At 46.3% G+C, this 17,764-nt stretch overlaps 1 protein-coding gene and 1 long non-coding RNA gene across 10 annotated transcripts in view; one reads left to right on the forward strand and one right to left on the reverse strand.

Moving 5' to 3' along the window:
- sdk2b (sidekick cell adhesion molecule 2b) overlaps positions 1-17,764 on the reverse strand; it is a 352,080-nt gene that overhangs the window by 21,013 nt on the left and 313,303 nt on the right. For all 9 annotated transcript variants that reach the window (XM_037081071.1, XM_037081070.1, XM_037081076.1 and 6 more), the window contains 18 exons: positions 17,575-17,756; positions 16,851-16,966; positions 15,545-15,740; positions 15,030-15,128; positions 13,143-13,334; positions 10,843-10,964; positions 10,003-10,112; positions 9,017-9,167; positions 8,676-8,913; positions 7,197-7,312; positions 6,752-7,040; positions 5,486-5,680; positions 4,735-4,936; positions 4,176-4,279; positions 2,701-2,771; positions 1,996-2,128; positions 1,114-1,170; positions 454-555 (listed from right to left, as the gene is read on the reverse strand). In XM_037081071.1, coding sequence (XP_036936966.1) covers positions 454-555; positions 1,114-1,170; positions 1,996-2,128; positions 2,701-2,771; positions 4,176-4,279; positions 4,735-4,936; positions 5,486-5,680; positions 6,752-7,040; positions 7,197-7,312; positions 8,676-8,913; positions 9,017-9,167; positions 10,003-10,112; positions 10,843-10,964; positions 13,143-13,334; positions 15,030-15,128; positions 15,545-15,740; positions 16,851-16,966; positions 17,575-17,756 — 2,675 coding nt within the window. The remainder of the gene's footprint in view (positions 1-453; positions 556-1,113; positions 1,171-1,995; positions 2,129-2,700; positions 2,772-4,175; positions 4,280-4,734; positions 4,937-5,485; positions 5,681-6,751; positions 7,041-7,196; positions 7,313-8,675; positions 8,914-9,016; positions 9,168-10,002; positions 10,113-10,842; positions 10,965-13,142; positions 13,335-15,029; positions 15,129-15,544; positions 15,741-16,850; positions 16,967-17,574; positions 17,757-17,764) is intronic.
- On the forward strand, positions 2,792-4,726 carry LOC119009627. Its single transcript, XR_005071774.1, has 3 exons — positions 2,792-3,176; positions 3,786-3,947; positions 4,186-4,726. It is a non-coding gene; the product is annotated as an uncharacterized LOC119009627 (long non-coding RNA).

Here is a 17,764-nt window from a genome sequence, read left to right on the forward strand (position 1 = left end):
TCTTAAACTAAATGATTAATCGATGTCAAAAATATCCTGCAGCTTCACTGTCGCTGTGTTAGCGCTGATCCTGTCTTAAATTGGGGGTCGAGGGTGTAAATAACATCCTTTCAAATCAATTTGTGATTAAAGAGACTTGGATTAGCAGTTTAGAATCAACAACACTGTTTTTGTGAAGCTTCAGAAATGTTTTACGGACTTAAAAAAACATCACCTGACTTTCTATCTGCGTGAGGATGAATAGATCATGACTGAATCTTTCATTTTTAATCAGTGCTGAATAATCATTAGCGGCAGCTCGAGAAGGCAGACGGCATTGTAGCTTTGAGCCAAAACACCCTAAACTGTTCAACCTATAACAGAAAATCCCAGAGATTTCAGAAAGCGAGATCACACCTGCATGCTCCTGACAGAGATGACTTGAACACACAGGTTGTCAGGAGCCGTACGTACCTGCTTCCCCTACAAACACCTCCTGCGGCGGGCTGTTCGGACCTTCTCCCACGGCGTTGTAAACACTCATGCGGATCTCGTAGCGCTTGTGTTTGCTGAGCTCTGCGGTGGAAGTAAACAAGCAGATGTATGAAGTTAGGAGTTACGTGTATCTAACACCAAACGGTGAACTGCGCCAACACCCCATGTTTTCTATCCACAGAGGTCATCGATCCCTCGCCGGTGGCCCACCATCCCTCACTACAGGGCTGCTGGGAACTGAACGCTTCTGCTGCACATAATAACGAGTACAGGAGAAATATGCGGCCCCTCTGCTTTTGTGGTGTTTATCCAAATAAACTCTGCACTGGACTGTGTTGGACTGTGTTGGACTGCGAGCTCGTGTAATCGGCGTCCAAGAATTTCTGTACACAGAGTGCTTCCGCTGGCCTCGGTAGAAGTGTTTGTACCGATGTGATGCGACTCTAAGCGGCCAAATGTTGTGCCAATTTGCTCGACACTCTGTATCTCCATTCGAGGCGGCGGGGGCACTCGAGACATATGGTGAGATCCGACAGAAAGAGGAGAAAGAAAACCTAATTAGTTTGGGGCTCGAATCCTTGAGCACACATGTGTGTGTGTGTTTTTTTGTGTGTGAGACGGAGATGTGACAAAACTTACTGTCCAGCTCGTACTGGTTCATGGTGGAGTCGCTCAGATTCCGGATGCTGTAGGGGGCTGAGGAGAGGAGAGGAGAAGAGAGGAGAGAGGAGGGAGGTAACGGAGAGACAATAGTATTAGTGTCCAAAGTATAATATTTTCCTTGTTCAGAAGGGCATCACTCCCGTCATGAAGAGAAAATAAAACCCTGCACAATCACTGTGATCATAGCTGTCCGCGAGCCCCGCAATGACTCAACAAGAGCAAAATTACAGGCTTAAGTTACACAGAGCAGCAGAAACACAGCAGCTCCTGAGTAAACCAATAATAGCTTGCAGCCGATAGCTCCTGATCACAAGATGAAATGTTTTGCTGTGAAGTGTCAAGACCAGCGGGCAGATCTCGGGAACAGAATAGGGCCTGTCTGTGAAAGTTTTCCCTCTGACAGAAATAATAGTGCTGCTGACACAGACAGACTGAGCGCTAATCAAGCGTGACAGAGTCGGGTAATTGTATGAAACGTTGCCGAGGTAAAGCCGGAAGAGAGAGAAATGGCTTTTTTTGGGGGGGGGGACACGCCACTGCTGTCCTTTCTGTCCTTGATTAATTTCTACAGATGGGAACGGAGAACCAGAATCTCTCCGTCTCCAGCTCACAGTAGTTCCCAAAAGGATGCTAATTGGTTCAGCACCTCCGTGTTAGCACGTAGTTCAACGCCTGGCGAAGATGGATTTGCAAGCTCGCACGATCTCTGCAAATCAATCAACCGATGAGCAGAATCAAGCGCTCGTCTCTGTTTATTTCCATTAACTCACAGTCCAGCGTGTTGTTTGCGATCCTGCAAAGCGTATTCGTGTTACGAACCGACTTGAATCCTCCATGTTAGCTGCACTGATGGCTCACCGTTCAGCTCGGCCCAGGTGGACGCGCTGTTGATGCTGTGAGCAGAATAACTGCGGAGGCGGTCGTACAGCAGCTCACGGTACCGGATCCGAAAGCCCAGCAGGATTCCGTTGATCTTCTCTTCGGAGGGGGGCTGTGAGGGGGGAAAAACAACAAATGTGGAGCTCAGGTCTGATGTCTCTACAGAACTGAGGTCCAGAATTAGCTTAAAGTACCACATGTGACCCAGTTTTCCAGTTTTAATGAGGTCATATAAATGGCTAATTGCACCTTTTTTCCTCATTTGTTTCTTGTGTCTATAATTCCATTTCCTCACCCTGTGTTTTGTCCATAACTTACCGTCACTGAGGAGACTTACAGTAAAAAAAGAAAGAACTCTGAGCTCATCCACAGGTGAGTCACACAGAGAAATCCCCCACGAGGGAGCGAGGCCAGAGGGAAGAAGGCAGGCAGAGGAAACAAGCACTTCTCTGTCCTTATAAACTCTACAAGTGTTCTCCATAAAAGTAAAACTGCGGGTCGGAGCCTCCTGTTTTTCCTCTATATGACCTGTTAATTCAGGTGAGGGTGCCTGTAAAAGTCTGCAGCATCCAGTCGGTAAGTACAGGCCTTCACTGCGCGCTGTCACGGCCTCTCATTACAGGCCACTTTCTATTTTTTTTGGTTGCAGACAATGAAACATAAAACAAACCGTCTTCCACTCACCTGCCAGCGGATCAGCACCGACGTCGTCGTGTGTGGCGTCACGGAGAGAATTGTGGGTGCTTCGTCGGGCGCTGGGGCAATAAAAGTGAGAGAAAAAAAAATGGGCTAAATTGAGCTGAAAATGTGCACGATTCAAGACGCCCTAATCTGAGCGTGTGCAGTGGCATTCATGGAGCATAAACACACAACAGAACCGCTGACGGATGAGTTAAAAATAGCAGCTCTGAGAGAACATTCCTCTTTTAGTTAAGTTAAACAGCCGCAGGATGAACCTTTGCCAGGGATTTCACGCTGCCCCTCTCGTCTCATGGTGACTGCAGATGGTGCACACATGACATCACCTGCTGCCTCCGCCAGCAGCGTCTGCTCCACTACAACGGGCCGATTCATGCAGACATCACAGTCTTTTCACAGCGATACAGATGTGAGTGAGGTTAATATCACACCTGGACGATTTCTGAAGAGTCAGGTAAAACGTAAGTAAAACAAAAGGGGATCATTTCCTAATCTTTAATGACAGTCAGTTGAAAAAACATCATATTTTTATATGCTTATTATGAGTTTGAATAGTATCAACTAACTAACACGTATATTAAATAATTTAATTTGCATTTTATAAGGACTTAAAGAGCTTTATTACTTATCAACTTAGACTTTTCTCAAAGATCTTAAAACACAGTTGCTTTAAAATATCACCAAATTGAAGATTAACTCCTAGTTTACACATTAAAGTGGGTTAACAGGTCTTGAGAGGTAAAACTGCACACGCGATAAAAGTAGAGTTAAGTCTTTTGTTTCTCCAGTGATGTCACTCCGTGGCCAAGCTGCATTGTGGGTAATGTAGGCCCAATGGTTTTGAAAAGGAAGTAGAACGCGTGACATGAAAAAGTCAATAACTCTGGTTCTGACATTGCTGATTTTGATTTTTTACAGCCTGGCAACATTACCCATAATGCAATTTAGCCACTGAGTGACATCACTACAGGAAATTCACCAGATTATATCCAGCCTTCTCTGGGGCCACAAAAGGTTTTACATTTTGCTTTGATTTCTTTAGGAAATATGTGTATTTTTGTCATGTGCAGGACTTTTTCTTGGCTGCAGTGACTTCCTGAAGTCTTGTCACCACAGTGAGGTTGCCAGGAAACCAGCGGACACGGCAAGAAGTTCTGCACATAACTCCCCACTGAACCACAGCACATCGCTGCCGAACTTGAATGGACCAAACAAACATATACGTAAGCTTTGTAGGTATTTTGATTCCAGATCCTCCATTTTTTTCTCGTCTTTCTGCTAAAATAAGCCGATCTGCTGCTTGCTTGCTGGCTGTGACTTTGTGTTTACCGTACAGATATTAAAGGAGTATCAGTCAAAGGAAAGCGAGAAAGTCATATTTCCCAAAATGTCAAACTGCTGCTTAAAGATCAAGCTGCTTTTTTTAAAACTGTGAATGAGGAGGTTTTTATCTCTCTTACCGTCCTGCAGGGTCGTGATGGCCTCGCTCTCCTCGCTGTACTCGCTGTCCCCGATGTCGTTGGTGGCTTTTACTCTGAACTGGTAGGACGTGAAGGGCTTCAGCCTGACGAGGAGGAAGCATAGGGAAGCACATCAACCTGGATGATAAACTACAGCGCCGGATCTTAAGCCTTTTTTTAAGCCTCAGACATCAAAAGAGAAATGTAGTCTCGCCGCGGGAGCTACATGTTTCTTTACAAGCAAACTACAAGGCGCACATTTCAGCTGAACACAGTCCTTAATGCTGTCTGCTGCGTCGGCTGAGCGTCATTTCTAATTCCCTTATATGTTTGTGACTAGTTTATACGGTTGTTTATGTCCTTCAGCAGACTGTAATACCCTGGAAACATCCATATGAGGATATTGCTTATTTGCCAAGTAAACAAGAGCCATGGGAATATTTAGTGAATGTAGCAGTGGAGACTGTGAGAAGATAAAGTGTTGTTTTATTTAGTATCATCCTCTAAAGAGAACAAATCTGCTGCAAAAAACCCCCCCCAAAAAGCTAGAGAGCATTACCTGGATACTATGTAGGAGGAGGCCTCGTGGTTGACGGAGGCGGAGTGGACGGTCCAGTTGCTCTCAGGAAGCTCTCTGAGCTGCACCGTGTAGTAACGCACGGGCGACAGGCCGTCGCTGCCGGGCTCCCACGACAGCAACACCTGGCGGGCCTGGACGTCCTTCTGAGGAACCATGGGACGGCTGGTGGGCTGGGGACGAGCTGGAGGGACGGACACACACACACACACACACACACACATCAGGTAACAAAGAGACAAGTAAGGACGGGCAAACGAGAAAAAAGTTGTTTATTGCTTGTTCACATTTGCATGAGCTACACTGCACAGACAAGGAAGGAAAAAAACAACAACAGTGTGCGACTCTGATGAATGAAAAGTAGCTGGGAAATGAAAGTTGCAGAGTAAACAATCTGCAACGTGCCTCCAGGGGGAAGCAGATGGACTTATTCGTTTCTCACAACTGCATCAGAGCGCTTCCGATAAACACCCACAGGGCACAAACGCTCCTTCATGAAGCACATCTGCTAACTGGACTGTTCACTGGAAATGAAGTGAGCGCAGGGCGAGGCTTAGCGAGGCTCTCCACCGGTCGAGTCATTACGGAGCTCACGCACCTGCGTCTGCTCTGAGGAACTGACTGTTACTGTGTTTCCTGTCCGCTCAACACGCAGCTTCACTTTGCAAAGACATATAAAATCATTGTGAGATTCGTGACTCTAATGTGTTAGTTGTAAAATCATCATCATTACCTCTTTTCTCCGTGGTGACCACCAGAGCCTCGGCGGCCTCCCCCCAGCCCTTCCTCGTCTGCGCCGTGATGCGGAACACGTAGACGGACTCCGGCTTGAGGCTGGTCACCGTGTACTGGCGAGCGCTGGGGTTCAGAACGTCCACCGTGGCTGCGTTGCTGTTGGTGGAGTTGAGGTGGTACGTGATCTGGTAGGCTGGAAGAGAAGGTGGTGTCACGCAAGGTAAAATTAAATCTGGGCGCGAGAGAAATGTGTTCGAGGTATTTAAAGCATTTGTTGTTTGCGTTGTTTTTCCTGACAATACGAGGGAAAAGCAAACTCTGCAACAAGCTGCTTTGTCTCCTCCAAAACGACTCCATTAGCATCTGCTCCTGCGCTTGTCATAATGCACAGTTTAAAATAAATGATCTGACAGACGCATGTGGAATCAGACGCTCGCGAGGAAATCCCCAAATTATCCCACAGGAGAATCCAACTCCCTTCACAGCAATGCTGCAGTATAACAAGATCTGACAGTGTCCAGTCCATCAGGATGAAAATCAAACAACTACACCAGCGAGTTGAGAGTCATCAGGATCTACACCAGTGGGTCTAACGCTACATTACACCTAAATAAAGGACCCTAAGAGTGCAGCATGTGGTAGTTTCCAGTTTATTTACCAATAATACTGCAGACAATGTTGACATTTCTAGACTACATTCTAGATTTCCCTGCAAAATTTGATAAATACTGTAAAAAAATACTGTAATAACTAGTCGAAAAGTAAGAAAACAGTCGAAATTAAGCACTTCAGGTAAGAAAATTGCATGTATTAAAGAGCCATTAGAGACTGTTAAAAGTGCAGTATGTCCAGTTCTTACAGAGAAACCACTGGCTGTAGCTGCCATACAGACATTGGCTCAGTTAGCTGTGCAGCAAACAGTCTGGACTGCACATGAGAGTTGATGTTTGTGTTGCTAACACAGGAGCTTTGGAGGCTGATGGGAGGCTAGCTGGCTAACATGCTATCCTCAGTAGATGTCTCTGCAACAATGCATGACATCATAACATCAAAAGAGTTATTTCTTTATATTTGAAGCGCTTTATCGCAGGCAGCTGGAACTAGAACTGAAGAAGGCTCTTTGGTCAGAGATGAAAAGTCTTCAAGAAACTGGGTTGCCTGCGATACAGCACGACCTGCATGACTCAACTTCTTTACATTCGGTCGGTAATTTTTTAATGTTGTATCAATGTTCAATCCACTAGTTGACCGACTGGTTACTAACCAAGTATGATGCCATTAGGCTGCGAGGGCGACTGCCAGATAAGCCGCACTGAGGTGGTCCGCACTTCGGGGAACAGGATGCCCACCGGAGGTCCCGGCACATCGTCCAGAGTCCTCTCCAGGATGGGCGGAGAACTGGGCCGTCCATCTCCGATCCTTGTGAAGGCCAGAACCTGGATCTCAAAGAGCACGTACTTCCCCAAACCGGTCAGCTGGACGCTGTGCGTGGCGTTCCCCTCCACCGTCCAGAAGTGGACTGCGCTGTCAGAGTCCTTCTCTTTGTACACCACCTGATCCGGCCAGGAGATATTAAAGAAATTAGGAGGAAAAAGCGAAGCCTTTAACACCGTCACCCTGCTGCTTTGTATTCTTAGATCTCTACAAACTAATTGGACATCGACTGGCTCTACAAATAAGCAGCGGATAAATGTAAAGCACAAACTGACCTTGTAGCCCAGAATGAGGCCGTTCCTGTCCGGCTCAGGAACTTCAAACCAGCGCACCAGGATGCTGCTGGAGGTGGTGGCGAAGGCGGACACGTTGGTGGGTCCACAGGAGGGGACTGGAAAACAAAGACAGCGAGAATATTACTCCTGCTTTGTTTGCCATATATTATAAAAAGAATTAATTCGCCACGCTCCCTGTGTGGATGGAGGAATGTAGAAGCGTTTTTATGTAATCTGCTACGGTTCTTTTATTTGTGCTTGTGTTTGCACACAGCCTCTGATATCCTGGTAAACCCTCCAGGCCTGCTGAACAGAAAAAACAGAATAGGCCCTTTCTCTTCCTTGGCACTCATCCCTGGACATATTGCGCTGATTCCGAAGAATCTGCTGCAGTGAGTGGAAAAAAAGAAGGAGCACAGGAATTCCACATTTGTGTCCATGTGTTGTTAATTTCCTCAGACTCCTTCCATTCCCGACTACCCGACGTCTGGTCAGCGAGGTGAAAGACGAGGCGAGGAGGGAAAAGAAGTGTTTCTGCTTAAAAAGGATTCTGGTGAGAAGACTCGCGCACAACTCTGACACATGGCAAAGTGTAAACTGCAAGTGTTACTTCAAATATGACTAATGCTGTTGATATTCTGCACAGATGTTGTGAGAAATGGTCGATAATAGGGCTGTAAATAACGGAATAAAGGCTGAGTTCACCCAAAAATGAAAATTGGAAGTCATTTTTGTAATTACCACCACGCCGATGGAAATGTGGGTGAATTTTAAGACATGCACAAAATATTTCTGGCTGTTGGAGCAGTTGAGCTCAAAGCGTCAGTGTGCATCGTGTCTGAGGTGGATGCATGAGCTCGACCACACAGCGAGCTTGTAAATGATGTCCTTTCAAATCAATTTGAGATCTTGGGGGTGGGGAGGCTTCCGGAGACGTGGTTTATGCCAGACGGATCCATTCATGTTCTCCGTCATCACCACATCCACGAGCCCAAAGAGACGTCTTCAAACGACTTCTCTGGTCCAACAGTACAAAAAACCAAAGACTTCTCATTCACCATCACGTGAGACACAGAAAAGCAGCATATTCTCACATTTCTGCTTGATAATTAACTGATTATCAAAATAACTGTTAATTAATTTTCCCTAAATCGAGTAATCCATTAATAAACTGATTGTTGCAGCTCTGACATTAGACACGTAATCACTGTGGTTTCTTTTTATGAGAAAGTCAATGAGAATGTGTTAGCGGTGCTCCTGCAGGTGTGTGTGCGTGTGTGTTGCTGTCGGCTTGTTTTAGGTGTAAAACAAACACCTCGGAGAGAACGAATCCTCATTTCATTGTTGTTTCTTGACAACACACTTGGCAGCAACAAACAAAAGCACTTTTGAGCAATTAAGCTCTTACTCGAGGATCGATAGATGAAAAGAAGCGGTGTTTTATTTCACTCAGGATGACGGAGAAGGTGCTTGGCTCACCGGACTCTCTCGTCCTGCCTCGGACCGGCTGGCTCCAGGGCCCCGTCCCGATTCCATTGACAGCCTGGACCCTGACCTCGTACTCCGTCCACTCCTCCAGGTCCTCGATGGTAAACTCTCTCTCCAGGCGGTCGCCGATGATGTGGATCAGAGCCCGGCCCTGCGAGCCTGCGCGGGAGTACTGAACCCTGTAGCCCACCTGCTCAGCATTCCCGTTGTATTCCCATTCAGGCAAAGGCTGAACAGTGAGGGAGGGGATTGTAGAGAGAAAGTGGGTCAAGAACGCCAGACTCCTTAAGTTGAGGAAGTTATGGATAATTCAGAGGCAGAGTCCTACTTACCATCCACCGTAACCAGAGGCTGGTCTCGCTAGCCGTGCGCAGGGTGACATTGGCAGGGGCGACGTCAGGAGGAGCCGGCAGGGTCTGGATCTTCCTGGAGGGCTGGCTGGGGGGACTGACTCCCACTATGTTCACCTGGCGCATGCGGAACCTGGTGTTTGGAGTAAAATATTACAATGCAACATCTGCAAAAAAAAGGAAGTTTTCCTTTTAACAGAGTCTGGCAGTGAATTTGCAGCATTATTGGAGTACTTGCATCCTCTTACATAAGGCTTATCGCACTTGAACCGAGATCAGAGCATTGTGCTGCAGCCTGAATATGCAAAAAAAACCGGAAACAAAATCCTGATCCAACAGAAGCTCAAACTCCACTCAAATGTAAAGTGGCAGCGCTGATGCCGGGATGAGGAGAAGTGTAGCTGCTGTCAGGTCTTCTGGGATCGGCTCTGTGAAATTCTCATCTCTGATATTGAGTGTGATTATGGAAAACAAGCGAGACTGCGGCAGGATACAGATCATGAGCACGCTTGAAAAATAATTTCAAAATCACAATATCCATAACAAGCCTGAATCTGAATCAAAGGAGGAGAGAATCAGATAAAGCTCCTGGGAGATGCTGAAGTGCAAATATACCTCATCTGTAATATGTCTCATTCTGCACATTTTTATGTCATCTGGCTTTAGATTATATACAGGTTCATCTTTAGAAAGACCATTCTGTTACTATAATAATGTACTACATGTAAGAATTCTCGAATGAGTGTCTGACGTGGTTTTTGGAGAAAGAAATGGTATAATTACCCTGTTAAAAGGCATAAAATGGCCCTTTTATTTTAGAAACTCCAGAATAAATGAATGTAGATTATGTCAATGGTGAACACTGGCTTAATGCAGCTACACAGAGTCCAAGAAAATAATATCATCGCAGCAGACACAGATAACTGCAGACCGACATGTTGAAGCAGACATAGTTCCCAGACGGTTACCTATAATAGGTGTATGGATTCAGCCCTGGGACCTCTAAGGAGCGTGCCTCAGGCTCGTTGGACACCTGGTGGACCATCACCCAGTCCTCAGTTTCTCCCACCACACCCACCTGAGGGCAAGACATCAGAGATTCAGCAACGAATTCAGCAGGTATCACACACACACACACACACACACACACACACACAGACCTCTACATGTGAAACAGTCAGTGAGATCTGGATTCAATCTTGAGATCCTGCTTATGTCACCATCATAAATGAAGGTAAGCAGGGATCCCACGTCTTCATAAACATCAAATTCAAGGAGAGAACTTTAGAGCCTGTTTCCATCAGACAAAAGTACAGATCCCACTGGTCCAGTCCTTGTGGTTCTTGGCCCAATGAATCCTCTTCTTATTGTCGGTCTCCCTCAGTTGGGATTTCTTTATGGCAATTTGACCGTGGAGGTCTGACTCAGGCAGTCTCCCTAATCTGAGGTGGCGTTATTTGGTGTTTTTGGAGGCAGGTAACTGTAACAAACTGATCCACTGCAGCAGATATAGGTCTTGTTTTTCTTTTCTGGGGGTTGTCCTCAGTTTTAAGAAATAATTTGACAGTTTGAAGATACATTCAATGAACTATCACAATATCACAAGAATTCAAACTCTATTCTTTCACTGAATAAATGAATTCAAGCACTTTCAGTGACCAGTGTCTATTTACACTGATAGTTTTCTCTAAAATTCACAACATTTCTAGGATTTCAAGGGACCTGTCGGGACCCTCAATTACTCCAAAAGCTAAACACGACATGACTGGGAGGATTAGAAGTTCAGCTCTGGATTAAACCTGGCTCACCTGGGCCTCCACCTGCCAGCGAGAAATGGATGTTTTGCCATCGTAGCCCGGTTTGAACTGCAAGGTGACGGAGCGCGGGCCGATGTTGGAAATTGCCATGTTGGTGGGAGGACCGGGAAGCTCTGTGACGGGGCAGAGAGGAAAGTTAGACGAAGGCAAAGAGAGAGAGGAAAGGACAGAGGGACAAATCACGACCACAGGTGCATTTTGATTTGCTTCCTCTCACGCTGGCTGCTGTTGGGTTGCAGACTTTGCTTCGACCTCCCACAGCACCCTCTTGTGGCCGCACAGATACGGCACACGGGAGGGAAATTTTCCCAGCGACCTCAACTTATTTCTCTTTTTCCCCCCTCGTGCACCCAACTTCAGCTCAGACGGCGAGAGCAGATCAGATTTGGAAGAAGACGCTTACGCGCAGTACACAGGCGGAGACAATGCCATGAATGTCAATTACACTGCAGTTATCTGGAGATACGATTCAATCTGATATCCTACCGTTTACACTTGAGCTGAGTAAACAATAAGAATGGATTACTCCCCGGGAAATCCTAGAGGGGGGAACAAATCTGAAAACGGGGGGGATTCATAGCTCAGCGGGAGGGCGTCTTTGTGTATATGAATATCATCGTTGTGTGCGTACGGATGTTTTCTGTTTCTATGCGCCTCTGTAGGAATATATGAGAATGTGCTTGTGCATAAAACAATTGATTCTTCATATATTTTCCCCCCTCATGCTTCCCGCGAGACAAACATTAAACCAAGCATAACATATAGTTCCCATAAATCCTCGCTGAAGATATTAACTTCGCTATATTGGATACTAATATTAAAAAAGGATGTAATGGCTTCCATGGGCGCACTAAAGCAACTTTTTTTTTTATTCGCCAAGATTGCTTAAATGCTGGTGTAGTCAAACTTAATGAAATGCAGATTATACCTGCCGTAGTAGAATTGCCATCTCTAAATCCTTTGCTTGACTGATTATTGAGGCGGCGTTCAGCTGGATTGTTATGGCACAGTTGGAGGCACATAGGTGTATTCTTTACACATACACAATGAGAGTAATCACCATTCTGGGGACCATAACTGCTGCTCTGAAGCCTGCTCTCAATATAAACGCCCATCATTCCCCAGGTCTCGCAGATGTACAGGCGCTGAATGCTGCTGCTGGTAATTGATGCGAGCAACTGTATTTTCTATTACGCAATTTTACAAATATGAAATCATTAAACTCTGAAATTGTCTTTAATGCTCTCGTGGGAGGTATTATTATTATTATTTTTTACAGATATGGGGCAAACGTGCACAGGTTTTCTTTTTTTGTCCCAGCTGAGGTGGCTGGGGTCCGATTTCATTGTGTCTGGCGCCAGACAACGTGGAGCGCGTTCACTGAGTTTAATGTGAAACAGTAAATATGCAGGACGGTTCAGCAGAGGCCATCGTGGCTCAGGCTGCAGACTTTAAAACGTTAAGAGAACGCCGGCTTTACAGATTGCAGATGTAAGACAGAGGCGCCAGTGGAGGACGACAATGGGGTGCATTATGGGAAACGTAGTGGTGACAAGTTTGACCTACAAGGAAATAAACATGCAGGATATCTAAGACAAGAGACGTGATGATTAGCTACTAATTCCTTATTCATAACTAGTAAGTATGATTGTGCACCTTCAAGTGAAACACAAAACTAAGCAGTTAACAAGTAAAGTCACTAATTAATAATGACTTAATCATTAGTTACTCTTTTTCTGCCCCTTCAGAGAAACATGATACTGAGTAGTTAACAACTGATGCATTACTTATTAATTACTAGTCATTAGTTACTCTTCTTGGGAACCTTCCGAGTTCAGCCACCCTTAAATCACAGAAGGTGCAGCGAGGCAGGAGGGACGGGAAAGTTTAGAAACAAATCTTTGGTCTCAGCCGAGTAGAGAAGTTGAAATTGGTCTCACGGAAAACAAATCTTGGTCTCTATTGCTTCGATTTTGATGATAACTCAAAAGTCCCCCAAACTTTTTTTGGAAGTGCAATCCTCTCTGTAGCGCTCCTTCGAGTGGAAAGTAATTAAAACCACTGAAAACTAATTCATGCAGAGTAATTGGGATGTTGTTTATGGAAAGGATACGACAAGATTTTGTTACAGCTATGAGCAGTACGAATGAAACTTCGTTCACCTCTGAGAGACTGAGGTGAAGGCAGAGCTGAATATTTCATTACTTTTGGGTAAAATGACTGTGTGAGAATATCTTGTAACGTGGCCGCACCGACCCGTCTGCGGCTGTGCTGATTGTCTGTTTACTGACCTGGTGGGACGCCGGAGGAGATGGTGGAGGAGGACAGCTGGCCCTGGCCTTTGGAGGTCATTCCTGCCACTTCTATGGTGTAGGTGGTGAGAGCGGTGAGCCCGGTGACTCTGTACTCTAAGGTGACATTCGGCAGGTAGTGGGTGACTCTGGTGTTCGTCCGGTTGTACTCCTCCCACGAAATCCTGTAACCTGAAGAGCGGCAGAGACGGGAGCTGTCAGCAACAGGCCGTGAATCCTCTCAGGGAGAATCCGACAGCAGTTTTTTTTTTTTTTTTTTTTTTTTACGACAGCGACTCCCAGCTCGCATGCGAAACGGGGCAAGCTAACAGAAATATTAAATTAACTTCATCAAAAATTGAATCAGCCTGTGATTATACCTCCCCGCACGCACACACATCCTCCTCCCCGCTCGCGTCCACACACACACACACACACACACACACACACACACACGCATGCTTACCCTCTCAAAGTTAATGCAATTTGCTCGTTGGCCAGCAGCTCTTTTCATGTGATTGCATAAGGCATTAGGCAGCATTTCTTGGCAAATCAATAATTTCACATGGCATGTCAGCGTTTGTCTCCGGGGAGAGTGCAGCACATTGAAAATGTTTGGAAAGGAAACACTTCGCTCTGTGCTGCTAAATCTCAACCTTTGTAAACACTTGAATATTAATGTCACTGGCGGGCATTTGGTCTTTACTCAGTTTTGTGCATAATTAAGTGATACAGAAGTACCAGTGGCTCAGAGGGAAGATATCTGATGTGGACATTTTGCATGTGTGATGAAGTCTTTAATTTGAACACATAGGCGGACCTGATCTCCATGCTGCACCGATTCTCATTCCGATATAAGGGAAAAACAACCATCTGGCTCGTTTGCATTTCATTAAACCAATCACAATCGTCTTGGGTGGAGCAAAGCCCAGGGTGCAGCAACACTGTCAGGGAGAACTTGTTTTGCATGTGAGGAGGCATTAAAACAGCTAAACTTCTCACAAAACGACAAAGCGACAGCTGCTGACTTGATTCTGTTCGTACATCGAACAACCAGGGAAGGTTTGGGTTTAGGCGCCTGAGCCAAACTTATCAAGACAGCCATCAGTTAGAGTTGGGAACACAAGCCAGATTTATGAAGCCACTCATCAATTAGGGTCATTGTTAGGGGCCAAAGCCAGATTTATTAGGGCATAAACTGATGATTGTGATGATAGTTGGCCAGTGGCGGGTTTACAGCAACAGGTAACACACCGATCGTTCGACGTGCATGAAGAGAGATGTTGTGTTGGTGTTTTCTGTACGATACAGACGTCTAACGGACGGCCTCATGAGCAGAAATGTTTTTGTGATGTTTTATTTCTCTTTATAGAATATGATGATTTAAAGGCTGTGAATCTTTTTCTTTTTCTTCATTTCCTCTCACGTATTCATTTATAAAAGAGTTGTGTTCGAGGAAGCGGAGCCTTGCTTGTGACAGATTTTATTTTATTTGCAGAACTTTTGGGAGAGGCGACAGTTCTGTTCTTTGTTTGCAACGTATGTTTTATGTAAGAAGTTGTATTGTTTTCCGACAAGTGTTGTGTTGTCTCACTGCTGCATTGGTATATTTGGTGTCTTATAAGCTCAGGAGGCCTGGGCAGCGGCTGGCGGATAAAACAAACAACAATCAGATAAAGCAGCTGTCCTGTGTGTGCACACGTACCCGGCTCGCTAAATGAGGTCGTTAAAAAGCAATGCACAACAAAAATCTCCCAATCTCAGTTCCGCCTCGATGCTGCTGCTCGTGAACGCTCTCGTTCAGCAGAGCTCAGACAAACACAACCTCGGACACACTGCCTCTCCCTCATCACCGTGAGCCTAACTCTGGACGGGAAGTGAATGTACCTGTGAGAACGCCGTTCTTCTCGCCCGGCTCACTCCAGCTGACTTTGAGCGAGGTGTCCAGGATCTGCGTGAAGCTCAGGTGACCCACAGCACCGGGGGCTGGACGGGGACAAAATAAGCATAATGAGTCAGGCCAACGGGCAAACGAGCCAATCTGCACCAGGTATAAGTTCACTGCTGATTAGCTGGCACGCTGGGCTTTTTAGCCACAAACCGGCGCCGGCATTTGCATTTTAAAATATGTTTATAATAGAATCAGCAAAAACAAGATAATTGCTGGCAAAACTGTCTGATGACAAGCTGAAGGAAATTAAGAGTTCTTAAAGCTTACCCAATAATCTCTGAGGGAACTAAGTCCCCAATTATGATGATCCTGGCTGAGTGCAGAATATACTCAGTCATTAGCGCTTCTCTACAACTTCGTTCTGCATGAATAATAGATCTCGCCCGCAGGAGGTGTTACTCTGAGACGCTCGTGTCCCCCTCCGCCACCGTGGAGAGTGAGAGTCACTTACTGTCCTCGTGTGTCCTCAGCGCTTTGGGCGGGCTGCGGGGGCCGTCACCGGGCGTGGTGAAACACAGCACGGAGGTGTAATACTCGGTGAACTTCTTCAGACCTGTCACGTAGCCCACGTGGACGCTGTCCTGGAAGTTCGGCCGCACCGTCACCATGGAAACGTCGTCGTCTTTGCCACGCTCCCAGGCGAGCAGCTGAAAGCAGACGAGCGAGTGTGAAGGGAAACTGGCCACACAGACGAAAATAACGCAGCCACGTTCTTTCTCTCAGTAATAACTCTCACACATTTGCACTCACAAAACTAACATTAGTGTCTCTATCTGGTAGTCCTCAGCCACTCTGAGGGTTTTCTTTCTCTTTTTTGGCATCACAGCTCTGCCAAATATATTTAGAAAGATGCCCTGAAGAGGTTTTGACTGGGAGAGGCAGAGAGAGGCAGGGCTCCAGAGATGGATACATGCTCATGATTGGGGACCATATAGCATCTGCAAATGGGAAGTGGATTAGGGGACCGATTAGGTGCTTCGGTAATGAGTCCTGATGGCAGGTCTGTTGGGTTTGGTTCCAGTTCCAGGATGAGAGAGCTTCAAGGGAAGTAAGGAGTTGGCAAGAGGATGTCAGGAGGATAGATGCTAGACTCTTCTCCACCTCTCCATGAGATTCTTCCTCTTGCCCCACTTTTCCATCACCTTTCACACTCTGCAGACTCACTTTATCTCACCGCTGCTTAAGCCTCTCCCTGGAGAAAATATCTGGTATTTAAAATTCAGGCTGGGTCTGTACAGTGACCCGCTCCCACCCAGCCGAGTGAGGCCTGTGGAGCGCTGCTGAATAGACGGACAAAGAAACGAAGGGCAAAAAGAAGAAAAAGAAGAAACCCCAGTGACATAATTAAATCTCAACCAAGTCGACGGGAAAATAAAACTGCCGTGTGGATGTGGCTTTATGATTCCCGGTGGGTTAGAGTACATTTGTTTCAATGAGGCATGTGTTAGAGACAGAGAGATGGACTACGTTCAAGAGCCCATGACAAAATAATGAAGACATTCATCATTACGTGCGCGCAGCTTCACAATAAAAACGTATGAAAAATTGCCGCGACGATAAAGAGAATGACCTCCGACTGACAAATGGGTGAACAAAGTCCATCGTTCACGCCGGAGCCAAATATCTTTCTGCCCCCTGGCTCTTCCCTCCCTCCTCCTCCTCCTCCTCCTCCTCCTCCTCCTCCTCACACAGGAGATGTTCAGCTCTGACAGTTCTGTCAATGGACGTGATGGTTGCCGGTGGCGGCAGCTACTGACCTTGTAGCCCTGGTTGATGCCGTTGATGAACTGCGGGTTGGGCGCCATCCACGTGAAACGGATAGTCGTCGAGTTGACCGGCTCGGCCTGCACGTTACCGGGGGCGATGGTGGGCACTGAGAAGGCCGAGGAGGAGGAGGAGAGAGGGAGAGAGGAGGGGAAACAGAGGGGGAAGGAAAAAAGACATAAAACAAAGGTGTGAGAGCAGCTCTCGGTTGACTGCTGGAAGTCTGCCTGCATCTATTTTGATGTCGGTATTGATCGGCGCTGCACAGGTCAGGGCAGATACTGCCATCACTCTCTTTCTGATGACACTCACACCTAATACCAAAGGCTCTCTGTGGGTTTGTTTGCCACTGTGCAAGCTGCTTATGGATTTCAGGGGGATGTCACGCCTTTGTGTGGTCGGTACAAAGAAGATTTAATGCTAATGTAGTTGGGCATCAGTCAGTGCCGGCTTTTAGTAGATGATTTCAGTCAGAGATAAAAATAAACTCGATGCAAAGTGGGAGAGTTTTTGTTGTCGGATAGCAGCAACACTGCACTGGGAGGAAGTTGCACCGCAGCCTTATTAATCATGAATAATCATCACACCTTAAAGCTTAAAATTAGCACGGATAACTGCAGACTCATTGAAAATGACACATTCAATAATTAAGAAAGAAAGCGGTCAGCAGATCAGCTCTGCTCTCGGATCAATGAAATTGACGGTACGAGCGCTCACCTCCCTGCAGAGTCCACTCGGTGACTTTGTGGCTGAAAGTTCCCAAACCCGCCCCGTTGTAGGCAGCCACCTCGATCTCGTAGTTGGTCCAGATGATGAGGTCCTCCAGCAGCAGGTTGGTCACATCTGGGCTGGAGATGTTCTTGATCTGGTAGTCGACAGGCAGCCCGGTCAGACGATACCTGAGGAA

This window comes from Acanthopagrus latus, chromosome 20, assembly GCF_904848185.1.
Source record: "Acanthopagrus latus isolate v.2019 chromosome 20, fAcaLat1.1, whole genome shotgun sequence".
Classification (NCBI taxonomy): Eukaryota; Metazoa; Chordata; class Actinopteri; order Spariformes; family Sparidae; genus Acanthopagrus; species Acanthopagrus latus.